The sequence below is a fragment of the Corvus kubaryi genome, unplaced genomic scaffold (assembly GCF_017639235.1).
Source record: "Corvus kubaryi isolate FWS band 111438036 unplaced genomic scaffold, C.kubaryi_AGA036_p1.0 137, whole genome shotgun sequence".
NCBI classification, from domain to species: Eukaryota; Metazoa; Chordata; class Aves; order Passeriformes; family Corvidae; genus Corvus; species Corvus kubaryi.
The window spans coordinates 8835308-8859461 of record NW_024580671.1 but is presented as its reverse complement, the minus strand read 5'-3'; the positions used below and the strand labels follow the sequence as shown (position 1 = coordinate 8859461).

The following is a 24154-nucleotide window of genomic DNA, read 5'->3' as shown; positions in this document are numbered from 1 at the left end:
TTGTGTTGGATGTACATAAAGAGATGTTTACATAGTGCCTGTGCCGAAAAGTTGCTATCTGTGTACAATAGCTGTGAGCTGACATTACAGGAAAGCCATCAGTTTATAGTCAGTGTTGTAATTTCAAGAATATGGTGATATTTCACCATATTTGTCTCCAATGAAGTTACATTTTAAAACAACAAACCAGTGTATTGATTTTCAGTCCATTTAAACCCCCCCTATACAGTAAGAAATGTTAAAAAAAAATCTAACTAGGGGAGTTAGCCAGAGTTTTTCCACACAGTAGTCATAAATCAAATCTCTGTTACAGAATATGGAGGGATTTTGGGTGCAAAAAACTTGCATTTGGTTTGATCTGGGCCATTTTTTCTTTAGCTTGATGTTTTGGCATGTCTTCTCGTTTTGTGCAGTGACAATTGAGACAGCTGTTCTTGTCAGATTATTTTTTCAGGGGAAACTGGCAAGAAAAGAGAATATTTTGGGTTAAATTGTGAAAAGTTAACAGGTAACCTTTTATAGATACAGAAAATCTGTAATCATTCATCTGACTGCAGCTGAGAAATCAGAGCATTGCAGTAGTATGGCCAAATCTCGATTAGGGCTTTGGTTATAAATGTAAGGCTTGATCACCCTCCACCCAAAAAGAGAAATGTATTTTTTACTGACATTGCTTCAGGCTGTAGCTTGTGGGGGGGGTCCCTACCTTTGTTACCCAGTTGCTTTGGTCATGTTAGAATATCATATCCAACAACTGCCTATTTAAACTGTGTCTGCACAGTAATTCAGAAATTTGCTTAACTGTTCTAGGTGGTTTCAATATGTCCATATAAAAGAAGAAAACATTATTTTTGTGAATATGTTCATGAAGACATATTCACTGTAAACCTAGTTACTTAATTCTGGAATTTAAAAATATATTGGATGTTGGAGTCATAGTTTTGTCTTAATTTTCAAGCGCATTTTACGTGTTTATCACTATAAAAGAAAAGGAAGATGGTTTGGCTGTGTTTAAACTGCACACAGTTGATTTAATGGTATTTCCTGTCCAGGTCAAAGGATATTGCCAAACAGCTTTCAGTCCAAATTTTTTTTGAAGCAGGTCATATCACTTAGGCTCCCAGAAATACTGAGCACAGATAGTGGAAAAAGTGTCATTAGCCCTGTGTCAATAGTAAATTAAAATATTTGCTTTCACTGTGAAAATGTAAATTTTTTTTAGTTCAGTTGTATTTTTGAAAGTAAAGTAAAACAGTTAAACATTGTAATGTTTATGGATGTCTGTGCATTTCATTATTCCAGTTTTCGAGTCTCTGTGGATTTTCTTCATCAAGAATTTGGCTAGAGTTAGCCCTGCTTTGCTACCTCACCTATAGTCATCTCTTCCTGATGTTTCCAAATTTCAAGAGCTCAGGATTTTAGCTACACCCAAATATTTCTAACCTGAAGTACTCCTGAGGTGATAGATAGACTTTTCCTTACAAAAAATAATGCTGTTAATTTTCATTGTCAAAAGGTCATGGAATTCACCTGAAATGCAGCTATTTCATATATTTAATTATGTTTAATAAAACCTTCAGATGGTGGTAATTTTTACTGATTTACTATCATCACTGAAGACCTTGAAAATGTGTTATTTAAGTTTTAGTATGGTTTGTAGTTAAAAGGCTTTTACTTTGACCAAAAGGACCTGTGAATTTTCAACTAAAAATTGTTTATTTTGCTATTGAGATGAAAAAAATTAATGGGTTTTTTACATCATATAATGAAATACTTTCAGCATTATCAGATTTATTTATTCTTCACAAGAAATTTGTAAAAAAAATTGAGTTTGGTGTTTCAGCTCAGTTGTCATCTTTACCACTAAAACATAGAATTTGCATTTGTAGCTTTATGTAAGGATTTCAACAATACATTCACAAGAATGTAGGCACTCATCATAATTGTCTGTGTAGTACCGCTGCATGCATTTGCACTAATGCACCATATAATTTTTAAGACAGAGGTCACTTTTACGAAAGTGTTTTTTGAAATACGGTAGGGAAGAGCTTGCACTGTTGTTCAAGTTAATGAGATTTGTAGACAATCTACATCGGGATCTTGACTGCATGGAAATTTAGTCTTGAATAATTACATACTCCATGATTTTGATTTATGTTGCTGTGATGTCTAGAAGCTTAAGCTATGCACTAGGCTTATTGTGTTTAGGAAGATACAGATGAAGTAAGAAAAAAGGGTTTTCTACCCTTTTTTTTTTCCCTACCCAGTTTGTTGTTGCTGGCAGATTACTGTAGAAAAAAAGAGCAAGAAAGGCTATAAATGGCAAAATTATAACTAAATTACAGATTCTTTGGTGAAACAATTCTTAACAAGCTCTCTTTTTTTCTTTTTGTAGTCATTTAGTTCCACAGAAAATGAGTCAAGGGGCAGGGAAGCTTAAATAAGAAATTGCAATTAATTGAAGCTGACAAGAAGTACTGATATAGTTCTGTTCTCCATTTTAAAGAAATCTAAAATCTGAGGAGTTTTTTATAGAAATCTCATTTAGAATGTTTAGAATATGTACTTGAACAAATTTTATCAAAACCAAGCACAATTAACCCTTACACATATTTATGCTGGTTTTACCAGATGTTTGTTAGGAAGTTCCCCTAAACTCATGTAGAGTAAGGCAGCCTGAATACATCAGTTGAAATAAAATGTGAATTTGGTATATTTAATGATATTTCTGTCTTTTTTAGTGGATCAGATGTTCTGGGAAGTTATGCAGCTGAGACGAGAGATGTCACTAGCAAAACTTGGGTATTACAAGGAAGAGCTCTAAATCTTTTTACTCTTGCGCGTGCATGACCTTCATCGAATATACATAACTAAAATTGCTGAACCTTTTTTTGTCATTTGATATTTATTTCCACAAAGTGGGTCCAAGATGTTTCTCCTTTTGCAGATGGCACTAAGAAGTACTGTGATTGTTTTAAACTGACCTATGCTGTATATGCATACCTATAATACTTAGTTGAACTTGCAGGTGTATCAGTGATTGTAATTTACATTTAAAAACAAAACTTCTGATTAAAGTGTTAATCTGAAACAGTCTCTGTCTTCTGTTCTTTGTGATGCAGAATGATGTGAATCTCCTCAATAACACACTCTAAAATGTAAAACTGGTTTTATGAAGACTGAATAAATGCCTGGTATTTTCTTCATTGTAGTGTTCACGTATCCCTACGTAGCTCTCTACGCATGTATGCCAATACACTTAACAGACAGCTGTGAGAACTTGGAATTGTTTGAAGGCCTGCTTTCTTAAAATTTTTAAAAATATGTACATAAGAAGAGAAATACATATATTGTATATTGAAGAGTCACAGCACAGTAAACCTGAGTATCTTCTCTTTAATGAAGGGTGCTTCTCAAATATGAAGGAACAATAAAATTATCTTGTTTGTTCTTTGGTTAGAAATCTGTTCTGATCCCTATCTGACTGCTAAAAACTTTCTCTTTCCCCCTAGTTTTCTTTCAGTAGATTTTTTCATTCCTTTAAATTATTTGTTTTTTTCTCCCACTCTTCTGGGATTTCCAGTTTTCAAAGTTCTATACATAATTTTCCCAGCAGTTGTTCTTGAAACTCGGAAATTTCCATTATGTGATTTCTTCAACATGCTGATGATAATTTCCATATGATGATACAATTTGTGTGTGTGAAAAAACTTGTCAGAGAACCCAAAAAAGGATCATGGCTCTTAAGAAAGTTGCCTTTTCTGTTGGAAGTGTTACTTTGGCACTTGAAGTTCAAGTGATCATTTTTTTCCTGGGCATTGTCTCAGCTGAAAGCAGGCAGTTGATGATGCTATGAGGAACATAGTTGTGGGTATGTACTAGACTTGCCTTTTTGGAAAAATATTAGATAGAAGTCCTGACAGGCATTTGTCAGTTGCACATAAGATTAAAACTTTGGCAGGTGAACTGAGAAACATTAGAAGGTGAGCTTATTCAGCTGGTTTTTTAACAAGAGGCATCTCAGTGGATACAGATCTCTTTGATGCTGAACAAAACCAACAGTATTCATCATTATCTTACTGCAATGTTCTCTGTTTTCATAAAAGTCAATAGAATGAGCAGTGAAATTTAATATCATACTTGTGTTGCTTGTATGTGCCTGAAAACACTTTGCAAGTGTTGGCTTTGACTGGGCATTTCAATGTTAAGGTAAAACAAACAACTGAACCTAAATATTACTAGTAATGGAGTATGTATGACCAAGCTGGGCTATTTTAGTACTGAGGGAATACTTTTATCAATCTGTTGTAGAAACCTGGAATAATTCTACTAGCAACTGTTAAAGGATTGTTTGTTCATTCAATAATGCTAAGGAAGTCTGACTTTAGTCACTCCTAGAAAACAAGCTGTGTTTATTGGTGTTAATGTTTTATGTTAGGCTCATAAATGCTTCGTAAATGCTTGTTAATCCTTAGTTTAGACAATGAGATAGAGCTGTTTCCATGATTAGCTAGCAGTAGGCAAATGGTAGCCAGTAGCTGGTGCTATTCTGACTTAATATCCTTTACAACAACAAAATCCTGTTGCTCATTTAAGCAGAGAGAAGGGTCCTTTCTATACATGGTAGTATCTAAAATGTATTACGCTGTATTTTCTTGTATTAGGGATGACAAAGCTGGGCCCCATGTAGTACATCTCAGTAGTAATGACTGGCTCAATTACATAACATCTTGTAAATGCTGACTGGCTTCTGTTTTCATGCCCATACTCAGGTTTTTCATATGAGCTGTTCATCATGAGAAACCTGTGTCACTGTGAGTGCCTGGGACTTGTAAAAATTGGGCAACAGTTACTTGGCTGGTAGATATAATTACTTCCAAAACTGTCCTAATTCCAGATTTCATTGGAACTTTTGTTCATAACCAAATGCCTTTTTTAGATGTCTACTCAAATCATTTGAGTATTTTTCTCCTGTTAGCTTAGTGGTGACAGAATGAGCAGTTTTCAGTGTTTAAAGATGAACTATGAGAAAGTGGAGTTTGCTGCTAGCCTTAAAAGAGCTTTGTTCCGTGTTCTACTTTCCCCAATGTTTTCCAATGTTACATTAGACAAACAAGTTAATATGTCATTTAGTTTGTTAATAATAGTAACAACATAGAAGTTCTACTTTCCTACCAGTGATGGCTTTGCTCTTGCATTTTTGATTACTGTTGCTTTCATCAGTATTACTAATTACATGACCTGTGTGAAAGTACAAAGACAAGATAAGTAATTTTTATTGCTGCATTTTTTGCGCATGTGTGATTAGTACTGGGACCAAAGGTCCTTAAAACGAGAACATTAGACTTACTGACCAGATAGAACACACATCATCTTGCCTCAAAAGCCTTGTTAGCTCTCCTTTATGTGTAGTTTAAGTCCTTTACATAAAGCCTAAGTATAACCCTGGCTCTAGTTATGGAGGAATGAAATCAGCTGGGACAAAGTCATTGAAACCTCTGACAAAAGTATGATGTGTTCCTTGGCATGTTCATAATCATCTGGACGAGAGTGTGTTTGTCCCAACGTGAGCTCTTCAAGTAGCAGGAAAGCAAAACACTTCTACTGGCTTTTCATGGATGTGGTGGGAGAAAATGAGGCCTTGCAGCAGTTCTTTGAAGGTAAGAATAGTTTCAAGAGAAGCCTTAACAATTTTTGGTGGCAGCAAACCCAGTAATTGTTTGGGGGTCACTGAGGGAGAAAGGAGGAAGAAAAAGTGCCCTGAAACCCAAAGCTATATTTACACTAAGTTATTGTGGAAGACAATACCAGAATGAAGTATTACAAATAGTACAGATGTGCTGCAGTGCCTTTTTCTTTGTGCTCTGGCCACAATACCAAAGGGAAGGCAGACCCAGCAAACCCTGTGGTACTGGCGAAGTAATTGCCTTGAAGAAAAACTGGGAAGTGACTGAGGACTCATTGCAGTGTAACACTTCTGAAATTGTAGTGCTTCTCATGTGGTTAGAGATCTCACTTCCTTCTCAGTTATAGCATGTGAGATAAAGAGGGTTTTCTTTCCACTAACATTCTTCTGAAATGGCCTGATTGTAATCGGTAAAATGGTAATTGTGCTGGTATCCTCAGGACCCTTCTGAGGCGTTAAACTTAGATAGTTTTGTCTTTTGCCTGGGATCATCTGTCTTTCTGCCTTTTTCTCCAAGACATTTTCTATTCAAGCTGGTCCAGTTAGTTTCATAACTTTCTCTTACTACACAATTCACTTTCTAATAGATTCTATAATAAAACTGCATTTTTTAGATTCTCTGATAATGTGTTCAAAGGCTTTTTACTTTTTAATTTTTTTACTATTTTCGTTCCCTTCTTCCAGTTCGCACTTCGCTTTTTGTTTTGTTTTTAATACATTAACCATTCTATTCTAAGCTGTTTTTGTTGTATTTGTTTTCCATCTATTATCTGTGCAGGTATTCACTGATCTCAAAGTAACTTGGGAAATAACCTTTTCTGTCATGATTTTCTTTGTCTTTTGTTTCCCCTGCCCCTTTGTTGGCCTGGGTGAGAGGTGGCAACTGTAACTTTTAAGTTTTGATTTCAAACTAGGAAATTAAAAAATTGATCAAGGAAATACATTTAAGCCAAGAAATTTAAATTGGTGAGCTACAATCTAGGGCTGCTAGCCAGCAAATGTGTGGTGTATAGATTGTAGGAAATCCACACCATGTTCCTTAAGTTGAGTTTACATCATGGAGTTGAAAAGCTAACAAACTTTTTTGGCTTTGCTTTCAGCAGCATAATATTTGTTTTTATCTGGCTTTTTTTTTTTTTCAGCTGCTGCATTGCATAGCTGTTAAATACTCAAAATCATGTTGAACATGAATTATATTTTTAAAAAATTTTTTTAGGAACCATCTTGGAGAAAACCACTTTCTAGGGAGTATGGGTTAGGTTCTGTTAGCTTTTGTGATGATGATATTTTGATGGTAGAAGGTATGGCAGAGATTTTAGCTGAGCTCTTTAACGAGAATTAATATTTTTAATTATATAATTATTACTTTAATTCTTTTTAGAAGGTTTTTTGGTAGTCTGCCAGTGTGAGAGGGAGAAGCTCTGTTGATTCCTTTTAGTTATAGGAAAAACGAACCTCTTGGGATGTCATGTCTCTTCCATAATGTGTGGTTCTGCTGTGTTCCATTAGGATGTGACAAAGGTCTGCTAAGGGTATACAGCATACGGTGATGCTGTTAGATGGCTGAATTTCATTATCTGGACACAGGTATGTGTCAAGGCTGCAAGAGCTAATCATTTATTCAGCATGGAGTAGGCTCTCTTGCTGTTATAAACCATAAGTAAGTCTGAAAAGGGAGCAAGCTGAATTGAAGAGGTGGTTAGCCCTCTTTTCAAGCAGGGGTTATGTTTACTGAGTGCAAAGCCATCTTTAAGTGATGGCGTCTCTGCAGCTTAGCACTACAGCTTGTGTGCTGGCTTTGTAACACCTGAATGAGGCAAAATCTCATGAGGCAAGAGTAATAAACTGCTAGTGTTGGTTTGGCGGTCTCTGTGATTAGTCATAGCAGTGTTAGAACATTGTTTTTCAAGGCTATGAAAAAACTGAATCTTGCAGTATCAAGTGGAGAATGATGCTACTGAGTTGTTCCTCAGTGATTCAGTTTTGGCTTACAAATGCATCAGCTGGCAGTTAATGAATCTATAGGTCTGCTTTGTAAGATGATTTGAAATTCATGAACAAAAAAGATCCCCTCTCCCCTGTGCTTTAGTTCCTTACAGTGCATATTTGTTTTGACACTCACTAGTAAGATAAAGTTGTATCTGCAATATTGAGAGGGGGCAGTCTGAAACAGGATATTTTTTTTCAAGGAAAGTGAGATAATGTTTGTTTTCCTGACAATCACTTCTTTGAATGATTGATAGACCTTTTGCATTAGATATGACTCAGGGATTTGACCTTTGCTTTTTCTCATTCAAGTAAATGGCTTTTGTGTTGTGTGGCTGGGAAGTTATCTTTTTTTCTGTTTCATTTCAATTGCATATTAGAGAATTCATCTTTGATGCAGGCTTTTTCCCTATTATTCCTGTTGAAATGAGTATTTATAATTAAAACATTTTGCATTTTACAGTCACAAAGTTCCTATTTGTCAAGGGAAGGTCAGGGTTCCTGATTAGCTCTTCTGCCTGTGTGTGGCAGAACAATCTGTTCTGGCTGATGTTATCAATGGGTTGAGAGACCTGATGGAGGGTCAGCCTAGTTACTGTTGAACTCAGTCTTCTCTTTTGTTGTAAGTTACTTTGAGGTGTCTGAAATGTGTTTTGTTTGTGCTGTCTGTGATCTAAAGAAATCTCTTCCTTAGTGGAACCAACACCTCTCTGTATACTCATGCTCCTGCATGGGTAACATGGAATATAGATTAGAGTTTGTGGTAAATAAACCAAGCCACTGAAGAAACATGCCCTTAAAATACAAAACACTTAAACCCCAGAGATGCCACATACCATTTTAGGGATGAGAGATTGAAACAGGAATAAAAGATTAAATGAAAAATATAAAATATTAATGGTAAGATTTGTTTCTACAGAAAATGTTACTTTGGGGGGGAAAAAAAGTCTATCTTAACACAAAGTCGCTCCTTACACTTTGGAGTTACAGGTCTTCCTGAAGTTGAATAACCTAGGCTGGGCTACGTCCTGGTTGGCTGCAGCGCTGCTAGCTACATCTGGTTTATATTTACAGCCCTGTAGCTCTGCAGCTTGTGTCAATGACACCAGGTCTGTTCTAGTCAAAATGAGCTGGACTTTGTGAACAATTTAAATGGCAACCAGTCCTTGGAGTCCTTTAGCATGAAAAAAGGGCCTATAAGCCCCATAAGTAATATTTACCTTAGTAAGTCAATGAGGTTCAGCTGGACTTTCCACTGAGCCTGTATAGTGGAGCTCATAAAGTGCTGAAGACTCTTTTGGTAAAAAAAAGACATAATTTCATGATAAAGTATCTTTAGATGGAAATCAGTTACTAATTCTCAAGCAGAAACATATCCCTCAAGGTGCAAGGGTTTGTAGCAAACAGTATGAATTGGTCTGTTCAGCAAGCAGGTATTACTGAACACTGATTATGTTCTCTGGGCTGTTTTTACACCTTGAGCTGTATATAGGGATTGTTTCCTGTGTAAAGTAGCTGATATCTTAACACTAATCTTACTACACATTGCTGGACTTGGCTGGAAGCTTCCTGGTGTCCTCTTCTAATGTCAGGAAATTATTAGTTTAGTACAGATCTTTAGTCAATACTATTTCTCTGTCCCCTATCCTTCACTTTCCATTTAGATACCACTGAAAAGGAGGCAGCCGATTTAAATGCAGATATATATATATAAGGCTACATGAAAGTGTTGGGAGAATTGATCAAGGTAGGTTTTCAGGGACTGAGACTTGGCTACAGGACTGTAGAATGAAGCTGAGGAGCCAGGTGATGAGAACCTCATGTCTGGAGGAAAGAAGGGGATGACTGCCAAAGAGTAACTGCCAAATTAAGAGGCTGGAATTCATACTTCTCCTTGTGGGCCTGTGGCTGAGTATTAGGGACAGGCAAGAAAGAACAGGGAAAGAGAAGACAGTGGTAGTACTGACAGATTTTAGACTTGGGGACCAAACAACAGAAGTATCAAGCTTATGAAGAAATGAGAAAAATTATATAGTAGTATTCAGCCTGTGACTGCAGTGTGTGTTCTGCAAACATCTCTGTGTGAACCCCCTGCCGTGGCCCTGCCTTGGCCTTTCACCTTCATCTGTTTGTTGGGTAGCTGGGAGTTCTCTGCACAGTGAGACTGAAGTTGAATGTGTCACTCAGTGCAGACTCTTCCAGAGATGTCTGGGCACATTGCAGCGTGAACTGCAAGCAGAGATCCCCAAGCACAAGCTGATGATTGAGGCTGCTGACTCCACATATCCTCCAGCAGCTCTTAGCCATGCATATGGTTTTGTGCAGGAAGCTGTATTCACAGAAGCCTCACAGCAGGGCTTGTCCTGCCACATACACGCAGTTCTCTGCTCTTACAAGCATGCAGCATCCAGGTGAGTGACTGGCTTGCATACCGCCCACATCTGTTAAGTACGTACTGTGATCAAATGCCTGTGAGGTGGATGCCACCATTTAAAATAAATCTGCATATGATCCAGTAAGTCCTCCTCTGCTGAAACAGTGCAAGCCTGTGATGCCACTGACCTGGAAAGTACATTAACAAAGTTCCACAGGGCAGCAAAATGTACCCGCTCTTCCTTTCACCTGCTCCACAGACATTCATTAGTCGTGGGCTGTCTTCCTGGTGTGCTTCCTTCCTCTCCCAGTGCTGCTTATCCTTTCATTGTCCTCCTCCCCATTTAGCTGTTCATGCAAAGTGGAGAGATTAAGAAGAAATGATAGATACTTCTGTTGTCATCACTTAGCAACAGAACTGATCTCTGGACTGTGGGATGTCCATTTGAAAGGCCTTGTTTAGAGCTGTATTCTTTGATTCAAAAGAGCCTGTCTCTGATCTTGGTCAAAATGAAGCATTCTTGGTTGTGTTATACAGGAAAAACACTTTGTATTTGACCTCTGGCCTCAAGTTAGTAATGAAATTATATCATTCTGCATGAGGGTTTGGTAGTTTGAACAGGAAGAACAGGTGGGGTAAAAGAAGAAGGTGATTGAATCCTTTTCCTGTGCACTACATTAGTAAAAGGAGAAGGGTTTGTAGTTCAAGGTGGGGTTACACTGTATTCAGACATGAAGAATGAAAAGGTGAGAACTCAACAGGTTTGAGGAAAGCTGCTAAGGAAAGTTAAGCTCTTTTGTACTCATTAAGCTGGTTTTGCAAAGTGACTTGCTGCTGCTTCCAGACTTTGTGTGTTCCAATTTTGCTAAGTCAGTGGGCTGCACCTATTGAATCGGTTCTTCTCTGGTGTGTGTGGGACAGCTTTGTATACAACATCAATAAATTGAGATGCAAGGATCTATCAGTAGCACACCTGCAAGTTGCTATCCCCCAGTGAAAGGCAGTCAAAATTAAGCCTGCAGCACCAACAAGTATACAAAACCTAGATTAATTTACTATTCCAAAGCAATTTGGGAAATGTCTATTAGCAATATGAATTTATGTATTAAGATAGATACAAGAGGGAATTCCTGTGCAAGGTTGTGGATTTTTAGATTCTGCTTGCATGAATGTCCTTTCTAAGCACTAGATCAAGAAGGAACACTATCCGAGAAAGACATCAGAAAAGGAACTGAAGATATATTAGGGTAAGTGTACTATGCAGGGCAGTACAGTGAGAAGACAGCAAACGCACTAAAGGCAGTGACTACTCCTCAGCCAGTGGCAGTGATTAACCTTTTGTGTTCTCACACGCTGCAGCTGAACTGAGGGGTCGTGGTTGGTGTCAGACTCCAGGGTTGAGCCTCGAAGCTCTGAATGTGTGGGCTGGTCCATTTTATCATGTATGAAGTGGTATAGAGGCACTTGCAGCTCAAGCAGGAATGTCAAGGTCCTTATCTTGTTTGCACTCTGACTGGCCACACCTGTATTTGTGGAAGACTTGCTGCAGAGGTGGGGAGCCTGCAGAGTAGGGCTGCTTGTCTGGGTTTTTTAATGAGTGCCTGATGACTTTCTACGAAAGTTGACATGAATTCTGGAAACTTTATAATCATAAAATCTGTTTATAGCCTCCAGTTACTAAGCAACAAAGGACAAAGTACGGAACCTTTCTCTTTGCTAATACATTTAACATGTTAGTGGGCTGGATTTTTTAGGCAGAATAAAAGGAAGCCACCAATCAAACATTTTTAAAGCTTTATTTTGGCTTTATTTAAACTCAGATGGTGGATTTTTAGATTGAGTGTTTCAGAAACTCACTTGCCGTACTTGTGAGTACTAACGCACAAAGTGGATCTGTGTACGACTATGTCTGAGCTTCAACCCAACAGACTGTTTTGACCTCAATGTGAAAGAGTTGGAAATGATCTTCAAAAGCCCTTTTCTCAGTTGCAGACTGGAGTCGTTCATCTTCCTGCTGTAGTAATTCACTGAAACCTTAATGCCATGCATTCAGTGGTGTTTGCCCAGTGCTACACTGTCATCTGCAGTGCCCTGCACATCATTAATTACTCTGCATTTCTCATCATCCTTTTCCCCAGAGTGACTAAACCAGAAGCATAACCCTTTCATTACACATGAGACAGGCGAGATTTGGTTTTCCTTTGTGTAGGAACATGGGCAGCATTACTTATTCTGAAACACCGACAATTCCCTCTGAATTTCTGTCTTTTTTACTTTTAACTTCAGGGCAAGATGTCCATGGAGCCTTGGAAAATCCCATGGTGGATACAAGCCTGTTGGAAGAATTCATTAGTAGCGACATAGAGTTTGGAACTTTGTAAGTATTATAGCAACATGTATTTCCTCTCCTTAGCCACAGCTTTTGAATTGTTTTCATTGGTGCCATGATAAAATCTGAGTTTCAAGAGGATTGTGGCTCTCTTGGCATTGTTTCTTGAAGCTGCATAGGAAGACTTAGAAAAAATTAACTACAGCCAGTAATGGAAATACGGTTGTCCTCTTGTTCAACAGAACGAATGATAATGAAATCTGTGTTGGTTCACAACTGTTGAGCTAATTGTGACATTAAATGCAGAACTGGTACTTTAAAATTCCTGTAAGTGCTAATTTACTGTTTATGTACAGAATAAGCGATAAAAGTAAGACTACTGTATAATAAATTGAGAGAAAATGGAAGTCTCCCAGTTTGAAGGAAGCAGAGTTACTGTTTTCACCCTACTTAGTTCAGAACAGAAACTATCCGTCAGTCTCTTTTGAGACTAACTTTAAAACTATCAAAGGATGCATAGTGCAAAGGCTTATGGTCAAGGGTGGAAAATTATGTATCAAAGACTTAAACCCCAAATCTTTCATCTAGACAACTGTCAGATGATTGTAGTTCAAGGCAAAATACTATTAATAGTATTATTACACTTGCACTTGCCAAGAAGCAGAGCAAGAAGGGATGTTTTAAAAATAATTAAACATGGAATTTTTCATTCTAGACAGATTCAGCAGCACATGTTTACTTAAAGTGGGCTAAATAGGCTCCTACCTGATCTAAATCATGAATAATGCCCACACTATAAAAGTAAAGAAAAAACGATTAGGAGGTTATATATAAATATCCATAGCCTTTATTTTTAGAGTGACTAAATGTGTTTTAGGTTAACAAGATTATTGAACTCCTGTATGACAACTTTAAAATATTATTTTGCTTTTATACACAAAATACAACAGAAATATAAATGTATATATAAATATGCTATTATGTAGTTTAAGGAAGTTAGATATTATAGTTACAGTGCTACAAAGTATTTACATGCAAGAAAACCATCTGTAAAACTATCATGGGTTTGGAGGCTGAACAGGGTTTTACACTAGTACTACAGTCCTACTTCATTATTTATGGGATTAAGAATATTTACTGAATCATTAGATCTGTACAGGTCAAATTATTAAGTATTTGTGTGTAGTGCAGACAATTTGTGCATAAACAGAATAGAATCTCATAAAGGAACTTGTCAAAACATATCAAAGGAGAAAAATATTAAAAGCCTCCATATGCACATATAAAATGCAGAACTTCATAATGTCACGTGCAATGAAAAGGGTGCTGTTACCACCAAGGTCTTGGGTGTACATTGAAATTTCCATTGAAGATCAACTTGCATCAGAAAGACCATCAGCCTTAAATTTATTCTTCTCTTACGTCACATGTGAAGCACCATGTGATTTCCTCATCTTTTTCTACAGTAATACCTTCCACATTATCAGTGAAAGGAGAAAAAGGGTTGCCATGCCTTTTTCTAAGCAGGCATTTCATTGATATACTGTTTGTAATATAGGATCATTTAAAATACAGATTATTTTCTTTTCCTTCAAAAAGTATCAATTTCAGTAAAGTTTTAACTTGGAGATATATTCCTACTACCTCTGTATTCCATAAATACTTTCTCCTAGAAAGTGTCTGTCTGTATTTTACTGAAATAATCTAAGTTAAAGCAGAAATCAAGTACCCAAGGCCACATTTGAAGCCAGAATATGAGCTGAATGTGTAGAAGGGAAGTTTTAGACTTTTACATATGTATATTTTTAAATTTTACAAGGCACAATTGGAATTCAGTATATATGGATCAAGCATCCCACAGGAAAAAAAATTAAAATGAAGTATTTACTAACTATTCAAAGTTGAAAACAAGGTTTAGGGTGTAGTCATGGTATTTAAAAGCATCAGAGAATCTATTTTGAAGGAAATTAAAGAAAATTCTAATGTGGAATTTTAAAATTTATTTTTAAAGAGGAGCCATGTGGTTGAAGCTAACCCTAAATGCAAGGTTGTGGATGTGACATGTTAGAAGACCAGTAGCAATACCATTATGAAATGCATGAGCACATGTCAAAAGTAATAGGCTGTAACCAAAAATGAAACTGCTCTCTTTAATGCTATCTATACTCAGAAATACAAAACCTGAAGTGAAAACAATAGAATGAAAATTGTCCATTGATGCTTGAAAATATTTGCTGTGTGTATGCTTTTATGCATATGAGGGTGTCCCTTTAAGGAATTTTATTTTATTTTATTCAGCGTCTGTGAGAACACTAGGCTTTGGTAAAGGAGGTGTGTCTCATTAGATTTTTCATCTTTCCTCTGCTGTAGCATTTTTAGCCTAACATGCATCTTAAGACTTGCCTTTCAGGTCAGGCTTCAGAGCAGTGTTTCAGCTGACAATTCATAGGAATACCTGAAAGGACTGAGAATCCATTTCTTGAACCTCCATCTATTCCTAATGTAACAGAAGAACCCTCTGTAGTTCATTTGGATGGCAGCAAGATGGCATAGGATTTTCTCTTCCTTAAGAGAGATGAAGATGCTATAGGTCTTTAACCTTTAGTCTAGAGAGAATGGGGCTTAAATCCCTTGTGAGCGCCATATGTTCAGAGTCACTGGTGTGCCTGGAGGTAACTGAAGAACCACTCATGGGAAGGAAGGAGGATTGAAGTCAGTGGGTTGTGAAGGGTGGATTTGGGTGAGAAGGGATGGGATGGGGTCTTCCTGCATGGCAGAGAGGCGGAGGGCCACAGGAGATGGTCTGATGAAGTGTAAGTGACATTGTCATGTGAGAAGAGGCAGCAAACATGGTGAACAATGCTTCCTGAAGACCCTTGTCAGTAGCCTGGTGGTCCCTCTCCACTTGCTTTCAGCATTGGCTGTTGTCCTCCATGGCTTGCTCCAGCAGAAATTAAAATCTCTTTTTCATGTTTAGGCAAAGCCAGTTGCCAGACTCCCCACCGGACTCCAGATCAGAACCATATTCCCCACCACAGCTACAAAGTAGGTGATATTAACTTTGGCTTTTCCCAAGCTTGTAGGAAGATCTCCAGCTCCTCTTCCTTGTTCTTATTCTCTTATCTGTTTATTTTTCCCAGCCCCATGGTACAATACTCTGTGGCCCAGTGGGCTGCAGCCTCCACTGCCATGCCCATCTGCCATGGCACCCAGCAAGCTTCCTTGTGGGTTCATGGAGACTTACTCTGACCCCAATGCCATGAGGCAGCTTTCCACCATCTCCCAAGACTGCTGCCTGAAGACAGAAAATGCTGTGATTCCATGGAATCATTCTACATCCTCCAGCTGTTTGGGTTTTAATTATTCATGCTTCCAGCCTAACGCAGCTCAGATTTCTGGGTAAATGATAAAGCTTTTATGCAAAGGATGAGACATGCAAAAAACAGTAGAGCTGGTTTAAGATTGGTTATAAATCCCTGTGGGTGTAGGGTTTTCCACAGGATGGCAGTGTTTAGACATTTTTGAGACCCTTGTGGTTAAGGGTTCTTTAAACCATCTTGATTGAAGTTTAGATTGGAAGTAGGAATGGATTTCAATTTTTAAAACCGAAGAAGGCTAATGATAAACCAAGAGGTTTTTCATAACTGGATTATAAAAATATTCAGGTGTTTTGCAATACCTGTTGTAGAGATTTGTGCATGAGGATCTTGTAAGTGTTCTAGCAAATGACATAAGAGAAAAAAATTCTCATATCTATGTAAGCAAGTGAAGCAGTAATCATATACTACCTGCCATATTAACCCACCAGTGCGTTGTAGGTGCTTAATTATTTAAAATGGCTCTGGTATTTTGACATTAACTGGTAAAAAGTAAAATTATTCAAGATAAAAGCTGTGATTTTAATGCAAATGTCAGGAAATTAAACTCCTGACACTTATGGACTGTGTAAATTTTTAAATGGGATCAACTTCTTTATTCATATGAAATAAAAAAAAATGTTTTGGAAGGAAAAATTTGGATAATTCAGTTTTAAAAACCCACCAACAATCTCCTCCCCCAACAAATCAGAATTTGGGTGACAGTGCAGTTAAAATGAGGTAATAGAATCCTGAGTGTTCTTTTGTTATGATTTTGTAATATCTATATTTAAACTTATAAATGAGTAATGCAACTTACGTTTTTACAGAAGTATTTCTGCAGTGTCAAGCAAAAAAAGGAAACTCTCCCAATTACTAGGAGATGTCATCGATTCTCCAGTGCAGTCTCAGGATTCCAGACAAGGTAAGCAAGTGTGTGAAGATGAAATGTTTTATGCCATAGACAAGTGAATACTTGAGGAGCACAGCTCTGTGCCTTACCAGAAAAGGTAATGGTATTAATGGATTGTACTTCACTACCAGGTTTGGAGGAATGCACTTTTTTGGAAAACTAGGACCTATTTAGATTTGGCAAAGAGAGAAGAGCATTAGAGGTTCATGTTTCCTGAGGATTTTCTGTATAGAATATTCTGCCCTTTTCCATATGTGAATCTCCAGTATGGAGATGATATTATATTTTGCTAACTTTGCTTGGCACTAACTTGACAGGGCAAAGAAAGCATTTTGGGTCAGATTAACAGGGAATTAATGGGGTGGATGAGCAAAGAGATTGCATTTTCCCATTATCTCCTCCACTCCTTGTTTTTTTTCTGCTAAGTGTATGCATGAGCAAACTTGGTAAAACCTGTATGTTCTTTCCCACCTATTCCCCATATTGATTTGGTTCATTGTTTTATCAAGATAAAAGTGCTAAGTTTATACCAATTGATACAAAAAAACTTTATCAGGCATGTACAGAAATGAATCAGCTTCTGTGAAGCTTCTGTGAGGCTCTCTCTGAATGAGCAGTTTGTAATGACCAGTTTATCTGAGGAATTTCACCTATGTCTGTTAGTGAAAAATCTAGGAACTGCTTGTTATTTCCTCAGAGTAAGTTATTTTCAGCATTAAATCAATCTTTTAGAACACTTTTAATGAGTAGAAACTGGATTTAGTAGGTTGCTTTTCCTTTGATATCTTTGATTTAATCAGTGTTTCTTGATTGTGACTACTCCTCTAAGTAAACCACTGCTGAAAAGAGAAGACAAGCAGACACTTCTGTATCTGAAATTGCTATTGCTGTTTTTAATATGAAAAGATATAACTTTGAAATAGACTTTCTCTGGGTGTCATTTCTAATAAAATCTCACTGACATGTGCATTGGAAAAAGAACAGAGGTATGAGTAAAAATGGCATGGGGATCATTTAGAAGTGAGGTGTGAATTTCTTTACTGTGGTGTTCTTTCTATCTATCTATCTATCTATCTATCTATCTATCTATCTATCTTTACACTGCTGTATGTCAGAAGTGAGGACTTGCAAATGAAGCTTGGGCCTGAAGTGATTCTGAAGGCTCTGTCTTACTGTGCTGTCACTGCCTGTGGATGTATCTTAGTTATATGTTCAATGACATATTTTCTCCTATCTTTACTGCACTCTATTTATCTGTTTCTCTTATCACATTCTCCTCTGTCTTCATAAAATGTATAATATGTCAGAGAATTGTGGTTGACCCTGTCTGTCAAAGAATTCTCTATCGTATAGGCAGAAAGCAGTAACCAGATTCATTGACCAGATGTAGTGGTGAATGTGCTTGTTATTGGAAAACTGTGCCTCCTGTAGTATATTCTTCAATTCAAACCCATACTAAAGGGAATGGGAAACAAATGTAATTATTTTGCTTAATTGCTTCTTGCAGTGTTGCAGATGTACAGTAGAATTCTTAGCTTTCCTTCTGCCCCCCCACCAAGGGAAACTATCCATCCTTTTGGAGAGAATAAAAAATAGGAAGTGCTACTTGTGTATTGTTGTGCAAATCAGGAAAGCTGAAAAATTTATTTTCTAGAGCAAGAGAATATAACACAATCTTGTGGAATAACTGCAAAGGATAATCACATTTAAATATATATGCAATGCATTTGTGATTTATATATATATGTGCATTTATGTAAATATATTTATTAAAATGTCTATGCAGGGTTTTTGGCTAGTCCCAAAAGAAATAACTGAATTTTCACTATCTCTCTACAGCAGCTGTAAGGGACTGTGCTGCTGAAGTGCAAGAATATGACAGTGATGGACATAATGCTGCTTTGGAAAAATGTGGTCAAGCACTTACATGGCAACCATATCAAACTTCTCAGTGGAACAGCTTATTTAACTCTAATTATGAAAAACTGTAAGCACTAATGTTTGCACTAGAAAAAAAATTGTTTCCTCTGGTTTTTTTTTTTTCCTTTTTTTATCTGTTATTGTAGTTTTGTAGGAATAAATGATACATTTGGCATCCCTTGTTCTTATGGAAAATAAGAACAGAGAAGGAAATACAACAGGTATGATGAAATATGAACTTGCAGGTTTTTCAGATAAGCTGAACTTGAAACACTTGTTGAAATTAATGCCAGGTTTTCTGATTTCCCTTCAGGGATTTAGGGGCAAAAGGAAAGTTAAGATACCTGGTAACTTTTATTTATTTTATCAAGTGTGTTGGGGCAAGTAATTGCTAAGCATATGGCACCTTTCCCTCTAGTGGCCTAAAACATTGAAGGAAAACATTAGAAATTACCGGTATTACTTCTGTGCTCATACAACTTAAATCTTAATCATTATAGACAAGTGTGTGTGACATGCAACTGTTCAGTCAAAGATTTAGAGTTTTCCTGTGTTAATCAAACGATGAATAATTTTTTTTTGGTCACATGATCTGGAAAAGGTCATTCCAAGTTCACTTTACATCCCTGATTTTCTCCATTCTAATATTTAGTGTATGAACCCTTTAAGCAAATTAACCCTTTTCTACAGCATCTGGTTAGTTCTTCAGGATTGGTGCAAAAAATTTGTCACTGTCTCCACAGGACTTATATAGCACAGTAAATTGTAATGTTCCTCTAGCCCAACCTGCCAAAATATCTCATGGGAACTGGGTGCATATCAGTGCCATCGCTGGACACTGATGTTACCTGTTTGCACACAGGGGATAGGGGCATTATACATCTTACTATGTCCCACACAGCCCTTCTTCTCAGGTACTGACATGACAAGAGAGCAGACCTTCACACTCCTTGGGAGCTGGATGGGTCCAGAAACCTCCAGCTGTGTTTGTAATATGTGTATTCACTCTAAATTGGGGTGGCTTCTAACTCCTGTTACACTTTGAGCCAATGACTACATGAGGGCAGTGTGCTCATGGTGGGAGATTGCTCTCCTGCCACTGCCCAGTTACTTGTTGCTTCCCATACACCTAAAACTGAGGTTCCAGACTCACATTTCTTTGTGACTTGGGTCAACAAAGACAATGTGATGCTGAGCAATAAAGTATCCCAATACATGCTCTGCTGCTGTTACTGTGCAAGGGGATTGAGATGTTATTAGCAGAGGAAGTCAGTATTACTTTGAAGTGGGGTCAGTGGCAGTGCTGCTGTTCCAAGATGCACTGTAATTACAGCACATTGCACAGATTTTCTGAGTAGTGATCCTGTGTTCTGTTGGCCTCAAAAGACTCGCACGCTTCTCATTGCTTAGTGTAGATGGATTGATCCCACACCTTCAAATTGCTGCACCCACTTGAGGGGTATTTCTCAGGTTAATTATTATTTTCCATTTTATTCATACAGTACTTTAACCTCTTAGTTATTTCATTTTCACAACAAAAATGCTGTTAGCTGAGGTAGATTCATTAGAAAAGGTTACTCTACCATTAATTCTGCCCTTCATTGTGTCTGCTTGGCACATTCTTGGCCCTTGTCTCATATTGGTGGTGCTCTGTCCTAATGATTTTAAAGTCCCTGAACACTTAAATTCTGAATAGAAAGAGGAATTTGAAGCATATTTCTGGTAGGGATGCTTGTGTGACAGGGATATCTCTTGCTACATAGAAATTATTCCAAATTTTACTGTACTTCTTGGTAAGACTCATCATTCTTTGTGCACTAAGGACAAAATATGTGTTTGCTCTTAATTAAACTATATACTCAGAAAATTATAATATGAAATTGCTCTTTGAGAGTCATTGTTCCAAACACTGCAACTTGGAGACATGGAAATTTGTAATTTTGCTTGTCAAGCTGCTTGCCTATGTGTAGGCAAATAGTCTGAGATTGCATTAAGAATATTGGCTAATGAACTTGCTGCACACCTAAATATGAAAAATTACTCCTTTCCCTACTATGAAATATAGTCATTTCCTACAAAAATAAAAAAAATTGCCCGCTGTAGGAAGAAACTGAAGAAGTTTTACTTCTTTAATAATGATGGTTTGAGGAGATGGTAGAACCTTCATTATAATTTTAAATATGAAGTAACAGATGACTTAGTAGTTTTGAAGTAGTTAAAAAGTAGTTTTCTCTTTATTCCCTGTCCCAGATAATCAATAGTTAGTTGAAAGGAGACTTCTGTTGATAATTTATAAAAAGATAATAAAGTCTATTTATGTCCTATAAAGTCTGTACATTTTAACTTTTCCAACTAGTAATGGAAGAGTTATGAAAAGCCATCTTCAGTAGTTGTATTAATGAGAGGTCCTCAGTAGCATCCTACAAGATCATTGTTATCAAATTTCATTAACAAGAAAAGCAAGTGTCTATATAAGAGAACCTTGCCACATAATTCTGTTATTTCAGAATTATCCATCCCTTAAATCAGAGGACTGGAAACATTGTTGGGATGGTGAGTTCACCCTCTCTAATAGAAAGATCTGTTGATACCTTTACTTGTTTACCGTGAGTCATAGAGACAGAATACTCTTGCTCTTTAGGTGACCATTGCCCTTTGAAGAAATAAAATAGAGTTGCTTTAGCTGGAGTAGGAAGTACAATATATAAAGGAGAGTTTTATAGTCAGGCCAGAGGGTTGCTACTGATAGCTTTTCTTTTAGCTTAAGTAAAGCCTTATTTGAATCCAGTAGCTTCTGCAGAAGCACTTGGTGTGGGAATTTGTGAACAAAGTGGGGAGTCTTGCTGGCTCATTAGCTTATTGTTGTCTGCAGCACTAGCTGCAGCCTGCTGTTTATAGTGGTGTTGTAATGAATGACTGAATTCACTAAAAGGTTCGTTTGTGCTCTTAGGTGCACAGAGTTCCTTTATATCAGATTTGTAAGTGAGGATTATGTAAGCCCCTCAACCCCTGGTTTCTGAACATTTCATTTTCAGACTAGAATTGGAGGACATTTTATATGCATTTTCATTTTTACACCTTTGACAGGTTAAGAAGAAAATAGTGGTAGAACTGGTGATTGTAAGGATGTATTTTTGGTCCAGTTTTGTCACTAAAAATCAGATGGCTTTTTGGACCACTTTAAAAAAATAGGAACTCAAGATGTCACTCAAGTATGTCAGTACCTAAAGTTGCTATTCCTTCTCCTTGTTTTTGTAGACCTGCGGTAGGATATCACATTGTCACAGATAAAGGATTTAATTTTTCAACAGCAGATGATGCCTTTGTGTGCCAAAAGAAGAATCATTTCCAAATCACAGTTCATATTAGAATCATTGGACAACCGAAATATGTCAAAACTCAGCAGCGGAGAAAACCAATAGAAAAGTTTTACTTGAAAGCTTATGGAATTAAGGCAAGTGTGTCTCCTCTTTGAGATTATTACTTTTAATTATCTATATAATGAGGTAAATAATTGAACTGTTTTATTAGGAATTTTTTGACTAAGAACATGTAACTGCCTTATGTAGGTTCAGTTCTCATGCTGAATATCTGCGGAATGGAATGAGCCAATAATGGTCTGGATTCAGAAAACATTTTTTCTTTTGTAAATTAATGCACTTACTTTCGTTTTTTTTTTTTCTCCCTTTCTACTTACTTCTTGGGTCTTCAGAGTAGATGTCAATTATCAATTGATCTTTATTAATTTGTATGTCATACCATTAGAAATGAGTGCAATTTCACTGTTTTAGGCACAATTTGCCTGTTAATTTCTATTTCAATTTTTATGTGTTGGAAAATCTAATATTCATGCAATTTTTGAAAATTATTTTTGTCTTATAGATGGAAACTCCAGATCAAACAATTGCTATTGAACAGTCCCAGTCAGATCGAAGCAAAAAAGCTTTTAATCCTGTTAAGTAAGTATTTTGAGAAAATTATTCCATTTTATTTCAATATGTGTGATTGGTTTGAAATATGAAGTAGTTGCTTCTTGAAAACTTACGGTAGCTCTAAGCCAGTTTTCTGATTTTTGTACAGATTTCATTGTGGATGCACACATAGAATCACAGTAGTAATGCATACCTGGTCACACTTTGTTAAGGAAAATTTTCAGCAGTTTTACGGATGTGTTAAGTATGTCTATCCAAAATACTTATATTCAGCTAGAAACACTCTTCTGTGCTGCTTAGAGCTGTATGGCAGATGCATTTCCAAGCTTAAAAAATGTCAGAATTTTCCTGTCCTAGATGAGCATGAGATACATTTGCAGTACTTTTTAAGGAGGAGTGCCACTGCTAGAAACATACGTGCAGCATCTTTCTGGAGCTCTGCCATTCTTGAGCATTTAACTCACTGGCAGAATCTATGTTTATTCTTCTGGCATAAGTTTCTTCTGTTGGAGCAGCTCTGTTCTCTATAAATAATTAAATAGGCCTTATAACACAAAGAGATAAGACAGTGTCAAGTTAGACAGGGCAGTGCTGGGATAAAGGCTGCACTATATTATCACCTAAACTGAACTTTGAGCTTGGAATAAGAGCTTGACTTTCACTAAATTGCCTCTCTCATGGCATTTTTCTTCCTTTTGTGTACTGACAAATAGATTCTGTGTGTATGTAAATTATTTTATGTGTGACTGTTTGGTGAACTGTAATTTTATCTATACAGACTCATTATTTGTATTCTTTATCTCTTGCTGGAGGACTACCACTATGTATTTGAGACACAGGTGCCTGCTGTGTACTTCCAGACATGCAAATTAGGTGCAGATGGAAAGAAGGACAAACAGTAAGATCTATTAATTTTAATGTAGAAATTCAGGCCCAATAATAAGCAAGCAGTTATTAATCCTGTCGAGCAGGAAATAGCCATCATATGGAACATATACAGTTTTATTATATTCAAAACTATGTACAAACAGACCAAGAAACATAAGACTCTTATTAGTAAGAATGGTTCCCTACTTCTGGTGCTTTATCCTGTTTATCTCCCTGATGTAGTCACTGTTTTTAGTACATTTTTAAAACCAGGATTACTGCATTTTTACTGGGGTTCCTCTGTTTTATTAATTGTCAGTTTTTTTCAGAACTGTTTTAACGAGTTTGTGGAAATCTGGTTTGAGCAGATAGATCTCCAAGCACTTACTTCCCTGATCTCGTTTCATTTTCTGTTTTAGAGTTGATCTGCCAGGGGACCAGATAACTAAAGTAACACTGGGAAGGCTGCATTTCAGTGAACCAACAGCAAATAATATGAGAAAAAAGGGGAAACCTAATCCTGATCAGAGGTATTTCTGTAGCTAGTTGTCCTGTGTGTTAAAAGTAGAAAAGAGAAGGTCTACTTTAGAATGGAATTAATGTTTGTGAAAATCTCTGCTATCAAATCTGTGTTATTTTTCAATTTCTCTAATATTTGGTATGTGCTTACAAGCCTCTTCCTCTACAGTCACAGAATGATATGAGAATAAAAAACCCCAAACTTCATCCTCATGGTTAGAAATAGTTTCAGGAAATCATAGCCAGAATACTGGCTGACAAAATCAAGAAGC

The 24154-nt window shown here is 36.9% G+C and overlaps 2 protein-coding genes across 9 annotated transcripts in view; both read left to right on the top strand.

The window, feature by feature from the left end:
- Positions 1–3093, top strand: part of LOC121659571 (RAB3A interacting protein) — a 33087-nt gene extending 29994 nt beyond the window's left edge. For all 4 annotated transcript variants that reach the window (XM_042017791.1, XM_042017793.1, XM_042017790.1 and 1 more), the window contains one exon: positions 2742–3093. In XM_042017791.1, coding sequence (XP_041873725.1) covers positions 2742–2824 — 83 coding nt within the window. In that variant the 3' untranslated portion in view covers positions 2825–3093. The remainder of the gene's footprint in view (positions 1–2741) is intronic.
- Positions 3094–6850: 3757 nt separating this feature from the next.
- MYRFL (myelin regulatory factor like) overlaps positions 6851–24154 on the top strand; it is a 39011-nt gene continuing 21707 nt past the window's right edge. For 4 of the 5 annotated variants that reach the window (XM_042017785.1, XM_042017782.1, XM_042017784.1 and 1 more), the window contains exons 1-8: positions 6852–12423; positions 15353–15420; positions 15516–15774; positions 16562–16656; positions 18484–18631; positions 21823–22018; positions 22447–22523; positions 23783–23893. In XM_042017785.1, coding sequence (XP_041873719.1) covers positions 12221–12423; positions 15353–15420; positions 15516–15774; positions 16562–16656; positions 18484–18631; positions 21823–22018; positions 22447–22523; positions 23783–23893 — 1157 coding nt within the window. In that variant the 5' untranslated portion in view covers positions 6852–12220. Of the gene's footprint in view, positions 12424–15352; positions 15421–15515; positions 15775–16561; positions 16657–18483; positions 18632–21822; positions 22019–22446; positions 22524–23782; positions 23894–24154 lie in introns of all 5 variants that reach the window. The other variant, XM_042017783.1, reaches the window with a different exon arrangement.